This window comes from Cryptomeria japonica, chromosome 4 (assembly GCF_030272615.1).
Source record: "Cryptomeria japonica chromosome 4, Sugi_1.0, whole genome shotgun sequence".
In the NCBI taxonomy this organism is placed as follows: domain Eukaryota; kingdom Viridiplantae; phylum Streptophyta; class Pinopsida; order Cupressales; family Cupressaceae; genus Cryptomeria; species Cryptomeria japonica.
In genome coordinates this window covers 248163730-248178690 of record NC_081408.1, presented here as the reverse complement: position 1 = coordinate 248178690, position 14961 = coordinate 248163730, and the positions used below count along the sequence as shown (strand labels likewise).

Here is a 14961-nt window from a genome sequence, read left to right as displayed (position 1 = left end):
GTAAAGTGCATGATGTAAAAATAGTGACATTTACATACAAGATTAAGTAATGTTTACTTCGATCGTGAGATTATTTAAAATATAGAGTTACTAGTTCCACATGAGTGATTAGCTTATACTTTTTGGAAATTTTGGATCAAATTGTAATAATAAGACTTATTTGTTTTTAAGTGAGCCAAAATCACTGATCAAATAATCCAATAAATCCCTAAAGGGGATTGAGACAATAATTTTGATTTCAATCTTCTGCTAATTTATTAACTTAACATTTAACTAAACAATTATTACAAAAATTAACTTAAATTTAATTAAAAATGATTATATAAAAAAATTAACTTAAATTTTAATTAAAACAATTATTAAAAATTAACTTAAATTTAATTAAAAATGATTATATAAAAAAATTAACTTAAATTTTAATTAAAACAATTATTAAAAATTAACTTAAATTTAATTAAAAACGATTATAAAAAAAAATTAACTTAAATTTTTATTAAAACAATTATTAAAAAAATTCCATTGCAAAATTTTCAAAGTGTAATAATTAACAAAGCGAAATTGCTTTGTTTAATAGCTAATAGAGAGGGGGGGGGGGGGGGGGGGGGGGGTGAGGACCATGGGTCCCATCACCCCCTGCGGTCCTGCATGAATAGGGCCGTGGGGTTGAGGGGACACCGTGCCCCCCCCCCCCTTACTCCCTTGCGGTTACAATAACCGCTCACCTCCTGTACGCCATGCAAGAAATTAAAGTTCTTTTCTTTGACCGCCATTAATCTCCGACATTAATACAAATATATTTTTTTTTCTCTTTTAACATTCAATATATATATATATATATATATATATATATATATATATAACAAAGGAGTATTTACTTATGAAAATAAGAACATGAATAAGATAGATAAATAGACAATTGTTTTAGATTGGTTTTCAGTAACCAGAAGGTTAATATTTTCCAAAATTCACAGGAGGATTGTTTAATCAACTAATATTTGCAGGGAGATCTTATTCCAACTCACGGGGAGGTTTATTTCTAGATTTCACAGGGGGATTGTATTCAACTGATATTCACAGAGAGGTCTTTGTTCAACTCACAGGGAGGTTTATTTCCAGATTTCACAGGGGGATTGTATTCAACTGATATTCACAAAGAGGTCTTGTTCAACTCACAAGGAGATTCAAAATAATCACAAAGAGAGATTTAGAATAGCCACAAAGATTTAAAATAATCATAGAGAGAGATTTAGAATAACCATAGAGGAAATAATCATAGAGATTTAAAATAATCACAGAGATTTAAAATGACCAATATTCATAGAGAGATTCATTTTAAGAATGAGATTCAGATTTCTAGAGAAATGAATTAGAGGGAAGAAGTAAAGATTAAGATTCAATCACATAGGGAAGAGTTTTATTTTTAGAAAAAGAGATTTTTTTAAAAAAATAAAGGAAATGTGATTTTTGCATAGATCTAAAATCTTTGGAAAAACAAAAGGCAAGATTATGAGCATATTTCTTAAGGAAAATAAAATAAATAATAGAACTATCTTTTACTTGCATTATGTGGAAGAAACTTATCAATAATTATTTCTGAATTGAAGAAAAAGACTTACACTCTAATAAAACTTTTGAAAGAAGATCTAGAAGCTATTTTTTTTTGATAATATAAATTTCTCATATGACAAAAGGAGAGAACCTGGTTTGCTGAAGCTTGATGTTGAATCCTCTAGCTATCCTTGATCCTTCCTTGCAACTAGAGAGAGATCTTCCAACAACAACTTAAAAATTCCTGCAACAAAATGAGACTACCAAAGAAAAACTTGGGAAAATTTCCTTCAAAACAAAATCAACTCCCTTCTTTGAAACTTGCATATAATTTTATAAGAAAATTCCCTCCATTCTACTATCTTGAAAATTTAATTAAAAAAGAGATTCTTTCCCAATTTTGGACTTCATGCAAATTGATTAGACTTAGTGGGAGGAGTTACATGCAAGGTGGTGGAGAATCCTCTAGAAGCTTCTTATTCTTCCTACAACATGTGCCATAATTGGATGAGGACAACTAAACAATAATTAAGAAAAATGTATATTTTCCATGTGTGTGTGTGTGTGTTTTATTATTTTATCCCTTTATAATATTTATTCAATCATGTAAATAGCTTATCCAAAAAAATATAATAGAGTTTGTATTTTGAATCCAAAAGTGATAAAGGAGGGTTGTGACAGAGGGACCCAAAACCCAATAGATTTTACCGGGATCTAGAACCCAACAAAGTAGGCTGCTAAAAGAAATAAACTATGAAAAACCGCAGCCAAAATCCAGTAAAGATGACTAAAACCAGCAACAGCCAGCATAGTCACGCCACACCCAGCAAAGCTACAGCTCCAAACTATAACACAAAATAGTAATAATCGAGGGTATACCAAGCACCCTCAGCCAACTATCAGGGTTTTGAAAGGTACCCCTAACCTTCGATAACAACACCAGATTACAGCAGATATTCATACAATTTGAATCTGGCTAGTAGGGGTTTTGAAAGGCTCCCTCAACCTTCAAACTGGGTTTTAAAATGGAACCCAAAACCGGCAACCAGGGGTTTTTCCAGGCACCCTCAACCTTAAATGATGAGCTCAGAACTCCAAACACAGGATTTTCCCCAAACCAAAGACAGCAGAAAGACAGACTATGCCCTTTAAAACTATTAGCAACCATCCTGCCTATAGGATAAACCAGGAACCCATAACTAGAAAAAGGGGGAACAAAGACCCCAAAAACCAGAAGGAAGGAGGCCAAACCAAGAAACAACAAAAAGGAACCAGTCCAGGAGACAAGCTGGGAGTCTGGAAAAAGAACTTCCAGCCCCACCCAAAGGAGACTCCCAAGAGAGAAGAAACTGGCATCCATAGCCAGCAGCAAGAGGAGCACCAAAAGTTGAAAATCTCCAACATTCCATCTCTCCACCTCAATAGGAAAGAGCTCCACCTCTATAGGATGAAGAATGAAGCAGAAAGACAACAACCAGCACTCTCTAGCAGCAAGCAAAAACCAGCCCTTTCCCCTCCACCAAATATCCACCTCCATAGGAAATATGGTCACCTCTAACAGACAAGGAGGGGAAGAGAGCAAGAGCCAAGAAACCCCTCTCAAAGGTTCACACCAAAGACAACTCTGCAAGAGGAGCACCAAAAGTTGAAAATCCTCAACATTCCATCTCTCCACCTCAATAGGAAAGAGCTCCACCTCTACAGGACGAAGAATGAAGCAGAAAGACAACAACCAGCACTCTCCAGCAGCAAGCAAAAACCAGCCCTTTCCCCTCCACCAAATATCCTCCTCCATAGAAAATATGGTCACCTCTAACAGACAAGGAGGGGAAGAGAGCAAGAGCCAAGAAACCCCTCTCAAAGGTTCACAACAAAGCCAACTCTCCACTTCCATAGGAGGGTAGCCTAACAGAGAAGAACCGAAAAAGGAAGCTCCTTTGAAGAACCAGAGCGCCAAAGGCCAGAACAGCAACAAATCCTCAGCACAAAGGAGAGGAGAGAACACATAGAGCCTCTCCACAAGAGATCCGTTAGGGTCCCAGATCCACCCAAACACCACTAGGATAACACCCCCCACCAAAGAAAGAGTAGAAACAAGGCCAATGATAGGAACCATCGCGCACCCCTGATGACCAGAAATAGAGGCCACAAAAAACCCTTGCCAAAACGCCTCCATTGTTCACGCAGCCTCCACTCCTTCCTCGGTGCCAAACTCCTCCACCCACCATTCCAGCAAAGAAGAGCCATGAAGAGCCCCATCAGACGGCTTAGAAGGTGAAAGGAGGAGAGGGATGAGATCATCCCTCATCCGCAGCATCGTCTTCCCCATCTTTTGCAACTCCTACACAAGAAACCCCTCCTGCTCTCCATTTTCATCTATAGCTAATGGTCCATTGGATGCAAATTGTTCTTTTGTTAGGAAAAAAGAGTTTTTTTTGGCTTTAGAGTAAATCGTGATCTTTAAACTTGTAGCTTAGTAGACTATTCGTATATTAATGATTTTGAATTCAATTTTTTTAAATCTAATAAACAACTACCCTACATTATTGCAATGTGATCTTTATGAAATGCGATGAGGGCCTCCACTAATATTTGAAAAATATTGAGTAAAGTCAATTGCCATGGTCTCAATGAGTTTTATTTTTTCAAATTTGTATATGGCTAGGTCATTTTTTTCGTTATGTTTTATTTCATCCTAAAATAATTCTATTTTTATCCATTAAATGAAGGCATGCATCTTATGAAGGTTGTCTCATGCTAGGAAAAACAAATATCAGAGAGTTGAAATATTGTCCCCAATACTCTTTTAGTTTGTTGTGATAGGTTGAAGCAACAATTGTACAATGATTGGTTTTGGTTCCTCCCTTTTTTTTTAAAATCTATTGTAGTAGAGTATCTTAAATGTCTTACATACTTTGGCATTCTCTCATTGGCATTGTTGATAGCAAGGCACAATTTGTGCAGAATATTGAGGTAAGTCACTCACCATGGTCCCAGTGAGTTTTATTTCTTCAAATTTGTATGCCATCGGATTCTTCTTGTTATGTTTTATTTCACTCTAAAATAATTTTGTTCTTATCCATTAGATGAAAACATGCATTTTAGGACAATTGTCTCACACTAGAAAAAACAAATATCGACGAGTCAAATCATTGTCCTAAATGGGGAGAATGCAACATTTATGTATATTGTCCTCACTAATCTTCACCCTATTTTTATTCTACCAACGATCTTTATTACGTCATACATGATAGCTACATCTATGGATTTCATGGCTACTATAGAGCCCTCCACACCCATAACAATTCCCACATCTTTTGTTGCTAATGTCAAAGCATCATTAACTCCATCACTCAACATGGCATTCATGCCCTCTCCCTTTAACTCTCTAATAAATTCCAGATTGTCTTCTAGGACCATGAACTTCAATTTTTCCTACCTTTACACCAATTACAAGGGCTCCTTTGTCACTTAAAAATGTTGTGATAGAATTGACTAATCAAATAAACAATAAACAATATGTCTCTTTTAACATACCATTACAAGAGCTCCTTTGTCACTTAAAAATGTTATGATAGAATTGCTGAATCAAATAAATAATAAATAATGTGTTTTTTTAACATACTAACTTACATGTATTGCAGCAGGAAAAGAAAAGATAAAATATTAAATTAAATTAAATATCTCACAAAACCCCAAAAACAATCTAATCAACTGTACATACTTTAGTTAAAGGAGAAGCCAGAAGACAACGCACTCAAAGAGGAGGAAAAATATTGGCGCGGTATAAACAGGAAACAATTAAGGGGTCCCAAACAGGAAACAATTAAAGAGAACACACCGACCTAAAGGTAAATTTTTTTTGACTTCAAAACTGTAGATGAGTGTGAAATAGACAGTCTGATCAACGATTCCGAAAACAAGTTATTTGAGCAATGTTTTCGCGTCCAAGTCATTTGACCAAATTACCAATATAATTTGTTCCGACATTTTAATGTGTCTAGAAAAACAATCAGACATTTTAAAGCTCTATTTAAAAGTGAACCCAACCATTATGCCATTTCATACATTTTTCGGATGTTTGCATGGGCTAAGCTAAGAATGAAGATGGTGATTATGCTTCCTCTGCTTCTCTTTTTCTCTCTCTCTACGCTCCCTACTCATATAGCAAAGCTTTCTAATTATTCTGATCAACAAGCTCTGATTGCTTTCAAGGATGCTCTCCTTTTGGATCCATTTAATTCCCTCCTCGATTGGTCTCCCAATCACACCTTCTGCAATTGGACTGCTCTTATCTGCTCGTCTCGTCGACAGCGCGTAGTTTCCTTGAATTTCACAGGTATGGGATTAGCTGGCCCCATCTCTCCCTTTTTGGGAAATCTTTCCTTCCTTAGAGTACTTGATCTCAAACATAATAGCTTCCAGGGACATATTCCATATCAGCTTGGAAGCTTGTTTCGCCTGAGATGGCTTCGGTTTTCTTATAACAATTTAAGTGGAAGCATTCCCTCTGAATTTAGTCTTCTTTCAAATCTAAAAATCATGGCATTAGACGAAAACAATTTGACAGGTATTATCCCACCTTTCTTAGGAAACATGTCCTCTTTAACAAACATAGATTTGGGCATCAATAGATTCCAAGGTAGTATTCCTCATGTGTTGGGTATGCTTAGTCAACTAAAGATGCTTGATCTTTGCATGAACAACTTAATAGGGCCGATCCCCGTTTCCCTTTCAAATTGCACTCGTCTCCAAACGTTGGAGCTATGTGGAAATCACTTAAGCGGTCCAATTCCATGGGAGTTTGGAAGGCTGTCCCAGTTGCAACATGTGTTTTTGTGGGAGAACCAACTCACCGGAGAAATACCCAGCTCAGTGGCTAATTGGACTCAGCTGCAAGTGCTGGATTTCAAGACCAACCAACTCAGCGGCACAGTACCAAAGGAATTTGGGAAAATGCAGCAGCTGAGAATTCTTCATTTGTCACTTAATCATCTCACTGGCGTCTTGCCAACTTCAATTGGTCGCCTTTCGAATTCATTATCAGTTTTAGCATTAGACTCAAACGAAATTGGGGGAAACATACCAGATGAGATTGGTAACCTCACAATGTTGTCATATCTAGGTCTAGAAGAAAACCGATTCAATGGGACCATTCCATCTGCACTCTGCAGACTTCCAAATCTTGAAAGATTGTACCTGCACACAAACAATTTACATGGGAGAATTCCAGAATGTTTTGGCCAATCAAAAAGGCTTGGATTGTTGTCTCTCAATCGGAACATGCTTTCAGGGCAAATTCCACAAGGTCTTGGTGACCTTCCACAGTTAAGAGACCTTGACCTTAGTCACAATCAACTATCAGGGAAAATACCTGCCAGTTTAGGAAAATGCAAGACTTTGGAGCTGGTGGACATGGCACACAACAAACTAACAGGAAATATACCTTCTGAAGTTGCAGGTCTGCAGAATCTTGAGTTCTATTTCAATGTTTCTGGGAATTTACTGCAGGGTTCTATTTTGGAAATGAGCAAAATGGTTATGGTTTTAGCTATAGATGTTTCTCAAAACAATTTCTCGGGTGGCATTCCCAGTGCACTGGAAAGCTGCAAGGGGTTAATGTATCTAAATCTTTCTGGGAATGCATTTGAGGGGCCAATTCCTGTATCATTGGTAAATCTAAAAAATCTACAGTACATGGATCTTTCTTGCAATAATTTGTCAGGTACAATACCGGTGGCTTTCAAAAAGATGAAAATGCTCCAGCATCTCAATCTCTCTTCAAACATGTTAACTGGAGAGGTCCCAAAGGGAGGAGCTTTTGCAACACTTGATGCCTCTGAAATTATGGGAAATCTCGGCCTTTGTGGTGGATGGATAAACTTGCCGCCATGCTCTCATTCCAAACACAAAGAGACATCTGTCTCCAAAAAGGTAATAATTCCTGTTGTAGTCGGCATTGCAATTTTGACCATGTCTCTTCTATTGGTAGCATTTTCGTATAGATGGAGACGTTCTTGTACCCCTGCTCTCAAAGTATGGCCTCCAAAAATTTCATATGAAGAACTAGTAGATGCAACTGGCGGATTCAGTGATGAAAATCTTTTAGGAATTGGTAGTTTTGGATCAGTTTATAAAGGGATTCTAAGAGATCGTACAAATATTGCTGTCAAAGTTCTCAAGTTGCAAGATGAACATGCTCACCAAAGTTTCAGCAGAGAATGCAATGCATTAAAGAGAGTTCGGCACCGCAATGTAATTAAAATCATTTCATCATGTTCCAACCTTGATTTTAAAGCCTTAATTCTTCCATTAATGTCAAATGGAAGTTTAGAGAGGTGGTTGTATCCTCGTGAAGGAGGCCAATGCAAATTAAATTTGAGTGATCGATTAAGGATATCAATGGAGATAGCACAAGGAATGGCCTATCTTCATCATTATTGCTTTGTTCAAGTGATCCACCGTGACCTCAAGCCCAACAATGTTCTATTAGGAGATGACATGATTTCATACATAGCAGACTTTGGCCTTTTCAATATTTTTTTTTGCAATTCCATGGATTCTTTGACTTCTACAGATGCACTTGAAGGATCTGTTGGCTACATTGCTCCAGGTACACATTTCACATTCTTGCGCAATGTGTTTCACTTGTTTTCTTTGTTTATCTTATAAGTCAGTTATTAATCTTTGTTTATTTCTTATTATAGAATATGGAATTGGTGGAAATATTTCAACAAAAGGAGATGTATATAGTTATGGAATCTTAATTTTAGAGTTGTTGACAAGGAGGAGACCAACAAATGATAGGTGGACAGAAGGAATCAATCTACCAAAATGGACAGAAATGCATTTTCCAAATAGAATCTCAGATGTGGTGGATAATTGTCTTCTTATAGATGCTCATGACTCAGAGACGTCAACAGTGATGGAATGCCTTACTCAATTTATACAAATTGGGTTGTTTTGCACAAGGGAGTCACCTCAAGAGCGCCCTGATATGACTGAGATAATTGATAGACTAAATACAATCAGAGGTGCATTTCTTGATACCCCTAAAACTCTTCAATTACCATTGAATTAGGAAATAGGGGAAGTTGGTCTACATCTACATCCTAAGCGTAAAGAATTGTTCTTGTTTTATCTCTTACCCAATCCAAAACATAATGATGTCCTAAAATATTATTTTTGATAGTATATATTATGAGCACATGGAATAATGTTCATATGTGCTACCTATATTGGATAGTATATTTTGACATTATTTAGGGCCTATATTTGAAATTGTGAGTGGAAAGAAGATGTGGATATGATGTATTTTGGGCCATATCAATGATTTGGATACATGATTAAATATATATCTTAATAGAATGTTGAATTTCAGAAACAATATATATTTTTTATTATCATGCAATATGAAAAATTTTGTGCAGTTAAATTTTTTAATTTATATTAATATTTAAACATGAATAGTTATTAAAGTTATAATACTTCTTTTTCACAATTATTCAATAAAATAATTTAGAAGTCAAATATTTCTTTTAAATTTTAAGTGAAGAATATTTTTTGCTAAAATGTGGTAAATATTTTAAATTACATCATTTTACCACTCTTTATAAATCATAATTAGTAGATATAGTTTTAGGTTTTATATTTTTAATTGAAATTTGTGAGTTGAACTACTAAAATATGTTCCTTTATGACATTGATATTGAGCTTGTAAAGGTATTGTTAAATCTTCGTAGTCTTGGATGCTAGAAAAGAGTAGAACAAGTGAAGATTAATGAAGAAAATAGTAGAACAAAGGAACATATTGATTTGGATCAAGAGTAGAGACAAAAATTAAATCTAGACTATAAATAAGGCACTTATAGATTTTATCCTAAATAAAGCACCAATTTATCATATAATTTGATGAGTTTTAAAGATGGAAATGTGTCGTTCTCAAAATAGACTTTAGTAAAATTCAATAATATTTAACAATGACCATCATTCTTTATTCATAGAGCTAAGTACACCAATCCATTATATTTAATTTTACATCTTAGCATTGAATTTAATAATACATTAGGCCTCACTAGATACACTCATTATATCTTAGTCAATCTACGCTTATTTCATTGCATCTTACTAGTTTATTTCAAGTCATAGTTAAGGAAAGTTTATTTCTTTTATATTTTTGTTAAATTGATTGATCTTGGTTGATCTCATTGTATTTCTAGGATTTCCTGTCACATTAGGGTTAGATCTATAATATTCTAGTTGCAAATATTTTTCCTAGTTGTTAACTTCATTTTGTGTCATTTCACTTCATTAATTTATCCATATTTATGTTTTATAGCCATTTGCATATATTCCTTTGTACCCACCCTAATTACCTTTATACTTAGCTTAAGGGATTATACTTTCCACCTATTTTGATATATGATATAGATCCAATTCTTTTTAGTTGATATTCATTACCCTTTTCTATACTATTAGATATATTATTTTATTAGGGTTATCCTCACCTCTTTTATAACCAAAATAACTATTCTTTCACTCTTATGTGTTGTGATACATCTTTTGTGACCTAGGATAGGCATTGAAAGCTACCTCACTCATGTATTTTCTTGATGAAAATAGACATTTAGACCCAAATGGCATGATACTTGTAATTCATAGTAGATTTATGTTACATACATGGATCCTCATCACTATTATATGATAAATCTAGTGATGTACAAATATATGTGTAATAAAGGAATCTTCTATAATATCTAATCATAAAAAAATTAAATTGAATTTTTTGGTGTGAATAGGGGTTTTCCCTATTAGGATTACCCCTTTGTGGTGTGAATAAGGTACATTATCTAACTAGCCACAAGTCAGATATTTTTCACACTCACTCACAAGTTAAGTTTATTTAAGGACTTATAAATATTTCTAGAAGGTCTTACTTACAATGTAATCTCATCTATCTTTAGTTGTCTCATGTCATAGGATCAAGACATTTTCCATTACCTTATTCAATCCTACCTATCAACCTTGCATTTATAATCAATGCCTCATATGTACATTTGTAATCAATTTGTTTTCATCCACAATTAAGTTATTCTTACCATACTCTTTTGTAGAAGTTTGATGTTGGTTTGCAAGTGATCAAGAGGTGAGTGGATTTCTCTATGAACTTGTATATGGTAATGAATATTTAGATCTAGAAAACCCCTTCTTATATTTGAGATTTATTTGTGCATGACCTATTTCTAGGGTGCAAATCTTGATAGATCTTGAAAAGTTGTGCATGATCTTCTCTTGCATCATATGATGACTATGAGAATTAGAAATTCATAGAAATACTAGATTGGGGGGTTTACAATTTGTGGGTTTGTACCATATACTTATTTTGGTGCAAATGTGAGTTCACCATTGAGTTTAGAGTGTCCTTGAGAAAGCTAGTTTTATCAATTGTTTTTCATTAAAAATAGATATATGATACCAAATCAATGAGATTTTCTAGTTAAGAAATGGCTCCTAGATGTAAAAGATAGCTACAAGTTTGTCGCATTTTGGGCTTAAAAAACCCCCTACCATTGCATCTAAAAGATCCAAAATTCCTAAGATCAATTGTTAAACCATCAAAATCAAAGTCTTTTACTCAATACTCTTAAAGCAATATTTTATCCTAACACCATAAATTTTGTCTAGACACTTGTCCAAAATATGTATAGTAAAAATTTGTATGGTTGTGTATTGTCATTTTCATCCTATTCATTTTACTAGTGTAGAGAGAATATTTATAGGGAATCAACATATTTTGTTGGAATAATGTATGTGAAATGAAATAGAAATGGGACTAGTATAAATCAATATGAAAACATGTTAGTAAAGATCCTTCAACCATAAGTATTACATGAAGACAAATCCATTCAAAGCATTATCAAATAATATTAGCACAAGAAGCTAGTTAGGAAATAACTAAACAAAACGAATATGATACTTCCCCATGATGCTCCCTATGGCATGACTCTTCCTTGTCCCCCTTCTCTCCAAGATCCCATCACTACATGAAGTATGCCCTCACCTTGAGCACTAGCAAAAAGGATGTCAAATGTAGGATGGGAGATGGTTGACTATGATATAAAGTGTTGCTATGAGAAATGGATGCAAATGCTCTAAGATATGCAAAGAAGCAATGAGAATGCTTTCTAAACTCTCAACAATGATAAGCTCAATAGAATAACCTTCTTTATAATGGAAAACCTTATTCTCAATGGACAACTTGATCTTCAATGGAAATCCCCCTCACAAAGAAAATGGGAGTTCTATTTATAGGCAAAATAGACAAATGAAGGGTTGAGGTTGAATTGGTTGATGAAGGATTAGGATTGATTAAGGAAGTGTTGATCCTCAATCCATATGCTATCCTTAAAGCCAATCAAATGCTGACAAGTGTTAATGAGGGAAGGCTTGAGAGGAGAGAGGGACAAAGCATTAAATGCCTGAAGAATTGAAGGGAGTCATTAAAGGCTTAAGAGGACTTTGAAGGAAGACATTAAAGGCTTAAGAAGACTTTGAAGAAAACCATTAAAGGATTGAAAACTTTAAAGGAAACCATTAAAGGCACGAGTTGATGGAATTTAGGTTAACCTTTGGTTTAATAAGAATGTGCAAACCATTAAAGAGGGATTAGGCTAATGATAGGAGGTTTAGACATGATTAGGAGGAGGTTTAACTTACAACTTGCATTTTCTAGAAGATGCAAGTGGGTGAGGGATTTTAGGAATTTAAATAAATATTTAAATTTAAATGTGATAGAATGGATAAAGGGATAAGATGAATTAATTAAACAAACATTTCTTATTTATTTAATTAATAGTCTAAATTAAGTGGACAGAATTGGGTGTCTACAGTATGCATTACCCATACATAGTAAAGTACTTGCTAGCTTGCATAGGCATAATCTAATGAGTTGATTTTTTAAATTCATTTATTTAAAATTAAATTCTTGAGGGCCCAATTTCATGGTTTAGCCTATGGGCAATCATTGACACAATGCATGGGCTTAAGTTTGAGTGTGTAGGAAGCCACTACTCACCCAAGACTTTCCTCCTCTCATCATCCTACCACTCCATCAATGATGCATGACCAATGCATCAAGGTCTTAATTGCCATGCAATGTTATCTTTATTTGTTTCATGTCATAGGACTGAGACATTTTCCATGATATTATTTAATCCTACCTATAAATCTTGCCTTTATAATAAAGGCTTCGTATATTCATTCGTAATCAATATTTTCAGCCATAATCAATTAAGTTATTCTTTCCATACTCTTTTGTAGATGGTTTGTTTTGGTTTGTAGGTTATCAACTCTTACATGGTATTGGATCTTCATATCTACAAAATCTCTTCTTAGATTTGAGTGTGTTTTATGCATGAGCTATTCCTAGGGTGAAAATATCAAAATATCAAGTGATATGTTGAGTATTCTCTTCTCTTCCATCACATGATGACTTGTAGAATTAGATAATCTTGATATAAATACTAGATTTGGGGGTTTCTTCTTTGTGGATTTGTATTGTTGATTTATTTTGGTGCAAATTTAAGCTCACCATTGAGTTTAGAGTGTCCAAGAAAGTTAGTTTTATCATTTGTTTCATTCAAAACACATATATGATGACAAATCTATGAGGTTTTCTAGTTGAGAAGTGAATGTTAGATATAGAAGATATCTACAAGTATGGAGTATTTTAAGCTGAAACAAACCTTGCCATTACATGTAAAATATCCAAAATCCCTAAGATTAATTATTAAGCCACAAAAATCAAATACTTTTGCTCCACACTCTAAAAGGATTTTTTAGCCTATGAACATATATTTTGTCAAGACACTTGTATATAATCTGTCTAGTACAAATTTATATGGTGTTGTTTTGTCATCAATGTCATATCCATTTGATATGTGTAGAGGAAATATCTATGAGGAATCAACATATATTTTGTTGGTGTAATGTGTAATGCGCTGCCAAATAACCTTAGATGATAAGTGAAAATTACACCAAAAATACATGATTTTTTTTTCATGCATAATAATACAAGTATAATGCTCATATCAAGATAACATTTATCCTATTGATAACTGAAAAGCACAAATGGAAGACTACACTCTCAAAAACTCTAACAAGATATCCCATGGAACCTCTAATGTCCACTAACGTCGATACCTTAAAATTGCAAACAAAATCGGATTGAAACGACACAAGAACACTTATAGGAGATGACTAAATCATCCTCTAATATTGAACCATACACAAATCATGTTCATGTAGCTAAATAAGAAACCCTTGATCAATTTTGTGCCACCCTGCATCAGAACTGGTCAACCAAACAACGACACTGCCAAGTTAGGCGGGGACGCCAAAGGGCAGCCAGAGATGCTGAAGAACAAACGACATTTCATAGGCTCAGACGTCAATCCAAAGGTAGAGACGCCAATTTGTGGTTAGGCCAAATCGATGGCAGGCTAGAGAGGGGGAGACATCGTTCCCATAAATAGAGATGTTGTTCTAGAAGGACAGCCACAAACGCTGATCTAGGATTTTTTCCCAGCAATACTAAGTGAATTGGTCCTAAGGTTAAAGCACACCTCTACTCACCACTAGGAGTATAAAACACAACTGAAATCCACAATTGGACTTCATGAAAGACGCACCAAGTGGTTCTAGTTAAGCATAGATTGGCTCCTGAGAGCTCAGTCCAACAAGGGCTTGGTCAACATCTCATGAGCACTATGGCAGATGACTAATTTAATATCCAATGCATTAGGAATCACATTTACATTTATTTTAAGCACCAAACTAAGTGTTCTTATAATAACATCATAACTAGCAATTGCACCTTGGTGTGCAATGGGTACGCTGAAAAGGTGTGGAAGATCAATTAGGAAAATATTTTGTCTATTAGTTGCATACATTTGTGCAACAAATGAGTTGAACTGGTAGGCCATTCTGAAAATGATGGTGTTTGTGCCACAAAGGTAACAACGACCTAAGTTAACATGATTAGTGAAGCCCTTTTCTTTGTGGCACCATGCTCAATTTGTTGGTGATGTCATCTTGTGTGTCATTGTGCTTGTCATGACACCTTGTGTGCATATTGGTGTGTAATTCACAGCATGAATGTCACTTTTAATGAAAAAAGTTGTTCATCCAATGTTGGTTCAATTAATATCTTGTGAGAAAGCTTGGGGCATTATATTATAAAATTGTTTTAAAATGATTTTAAGTGTATAAAAAATAGTGATGGATGGAATTGTTGAAGTATATTAAGGTCTCATTTTGCCCCATTCACGTCATGATCTTTTGGCTTGAGTCCATGAAGTTCAAGATTCTATTAATGTTTTGGTTTTTTCAATGGAACTTTCGCTTAGCAATTAA

General features: G+C 34.6%; 1 protein-coding gene across 1 annotated transcript; it reads left to right on the top strand.

The window, feature by feature from the left end:
• The first annotated feature begins 5598 nt into the window (after positions 1 to 5598).
• LOC131037229 (receptor kinase-like protein Xa21) lies at positions 5599 to 8884 on the top strand. Its single transcript, XM_057969296.2, has 2 exons — positions 5599 to 8161; positions 8256 to 8884. The coding sequence occupies exons 1-2, from the start codon at positions 5626 to 5628 to the stop codon at positions 8627 to 8629; spliced, it is 2910 nt and encodes a 969-aa protein (XP_057825279.2). The 5' UTR covers positions 5599 to 5625; the 3' UTR covers positions 8630 to 8884.
• Positions 8885 to 14961: the final 6077 nt, after the last annotated feature.

Bases quoted from the DNA above. Each gene is read 5' to 3' on its own strand.
- LOC131037229 (XM_057969296.2), top strand. From the start codon at position 5,626: ATGTTTGCATGGGCTAAGCTAAGAATGAAGATGGTGATTATGCTTCCT. The intron at 8,162-8,255 runs GTACACATTTCA...TTCTTATTATAG, and splicing joins TGTTGGCTACATTGCTCCAG to AATATGGAATTGGTGGAAAT.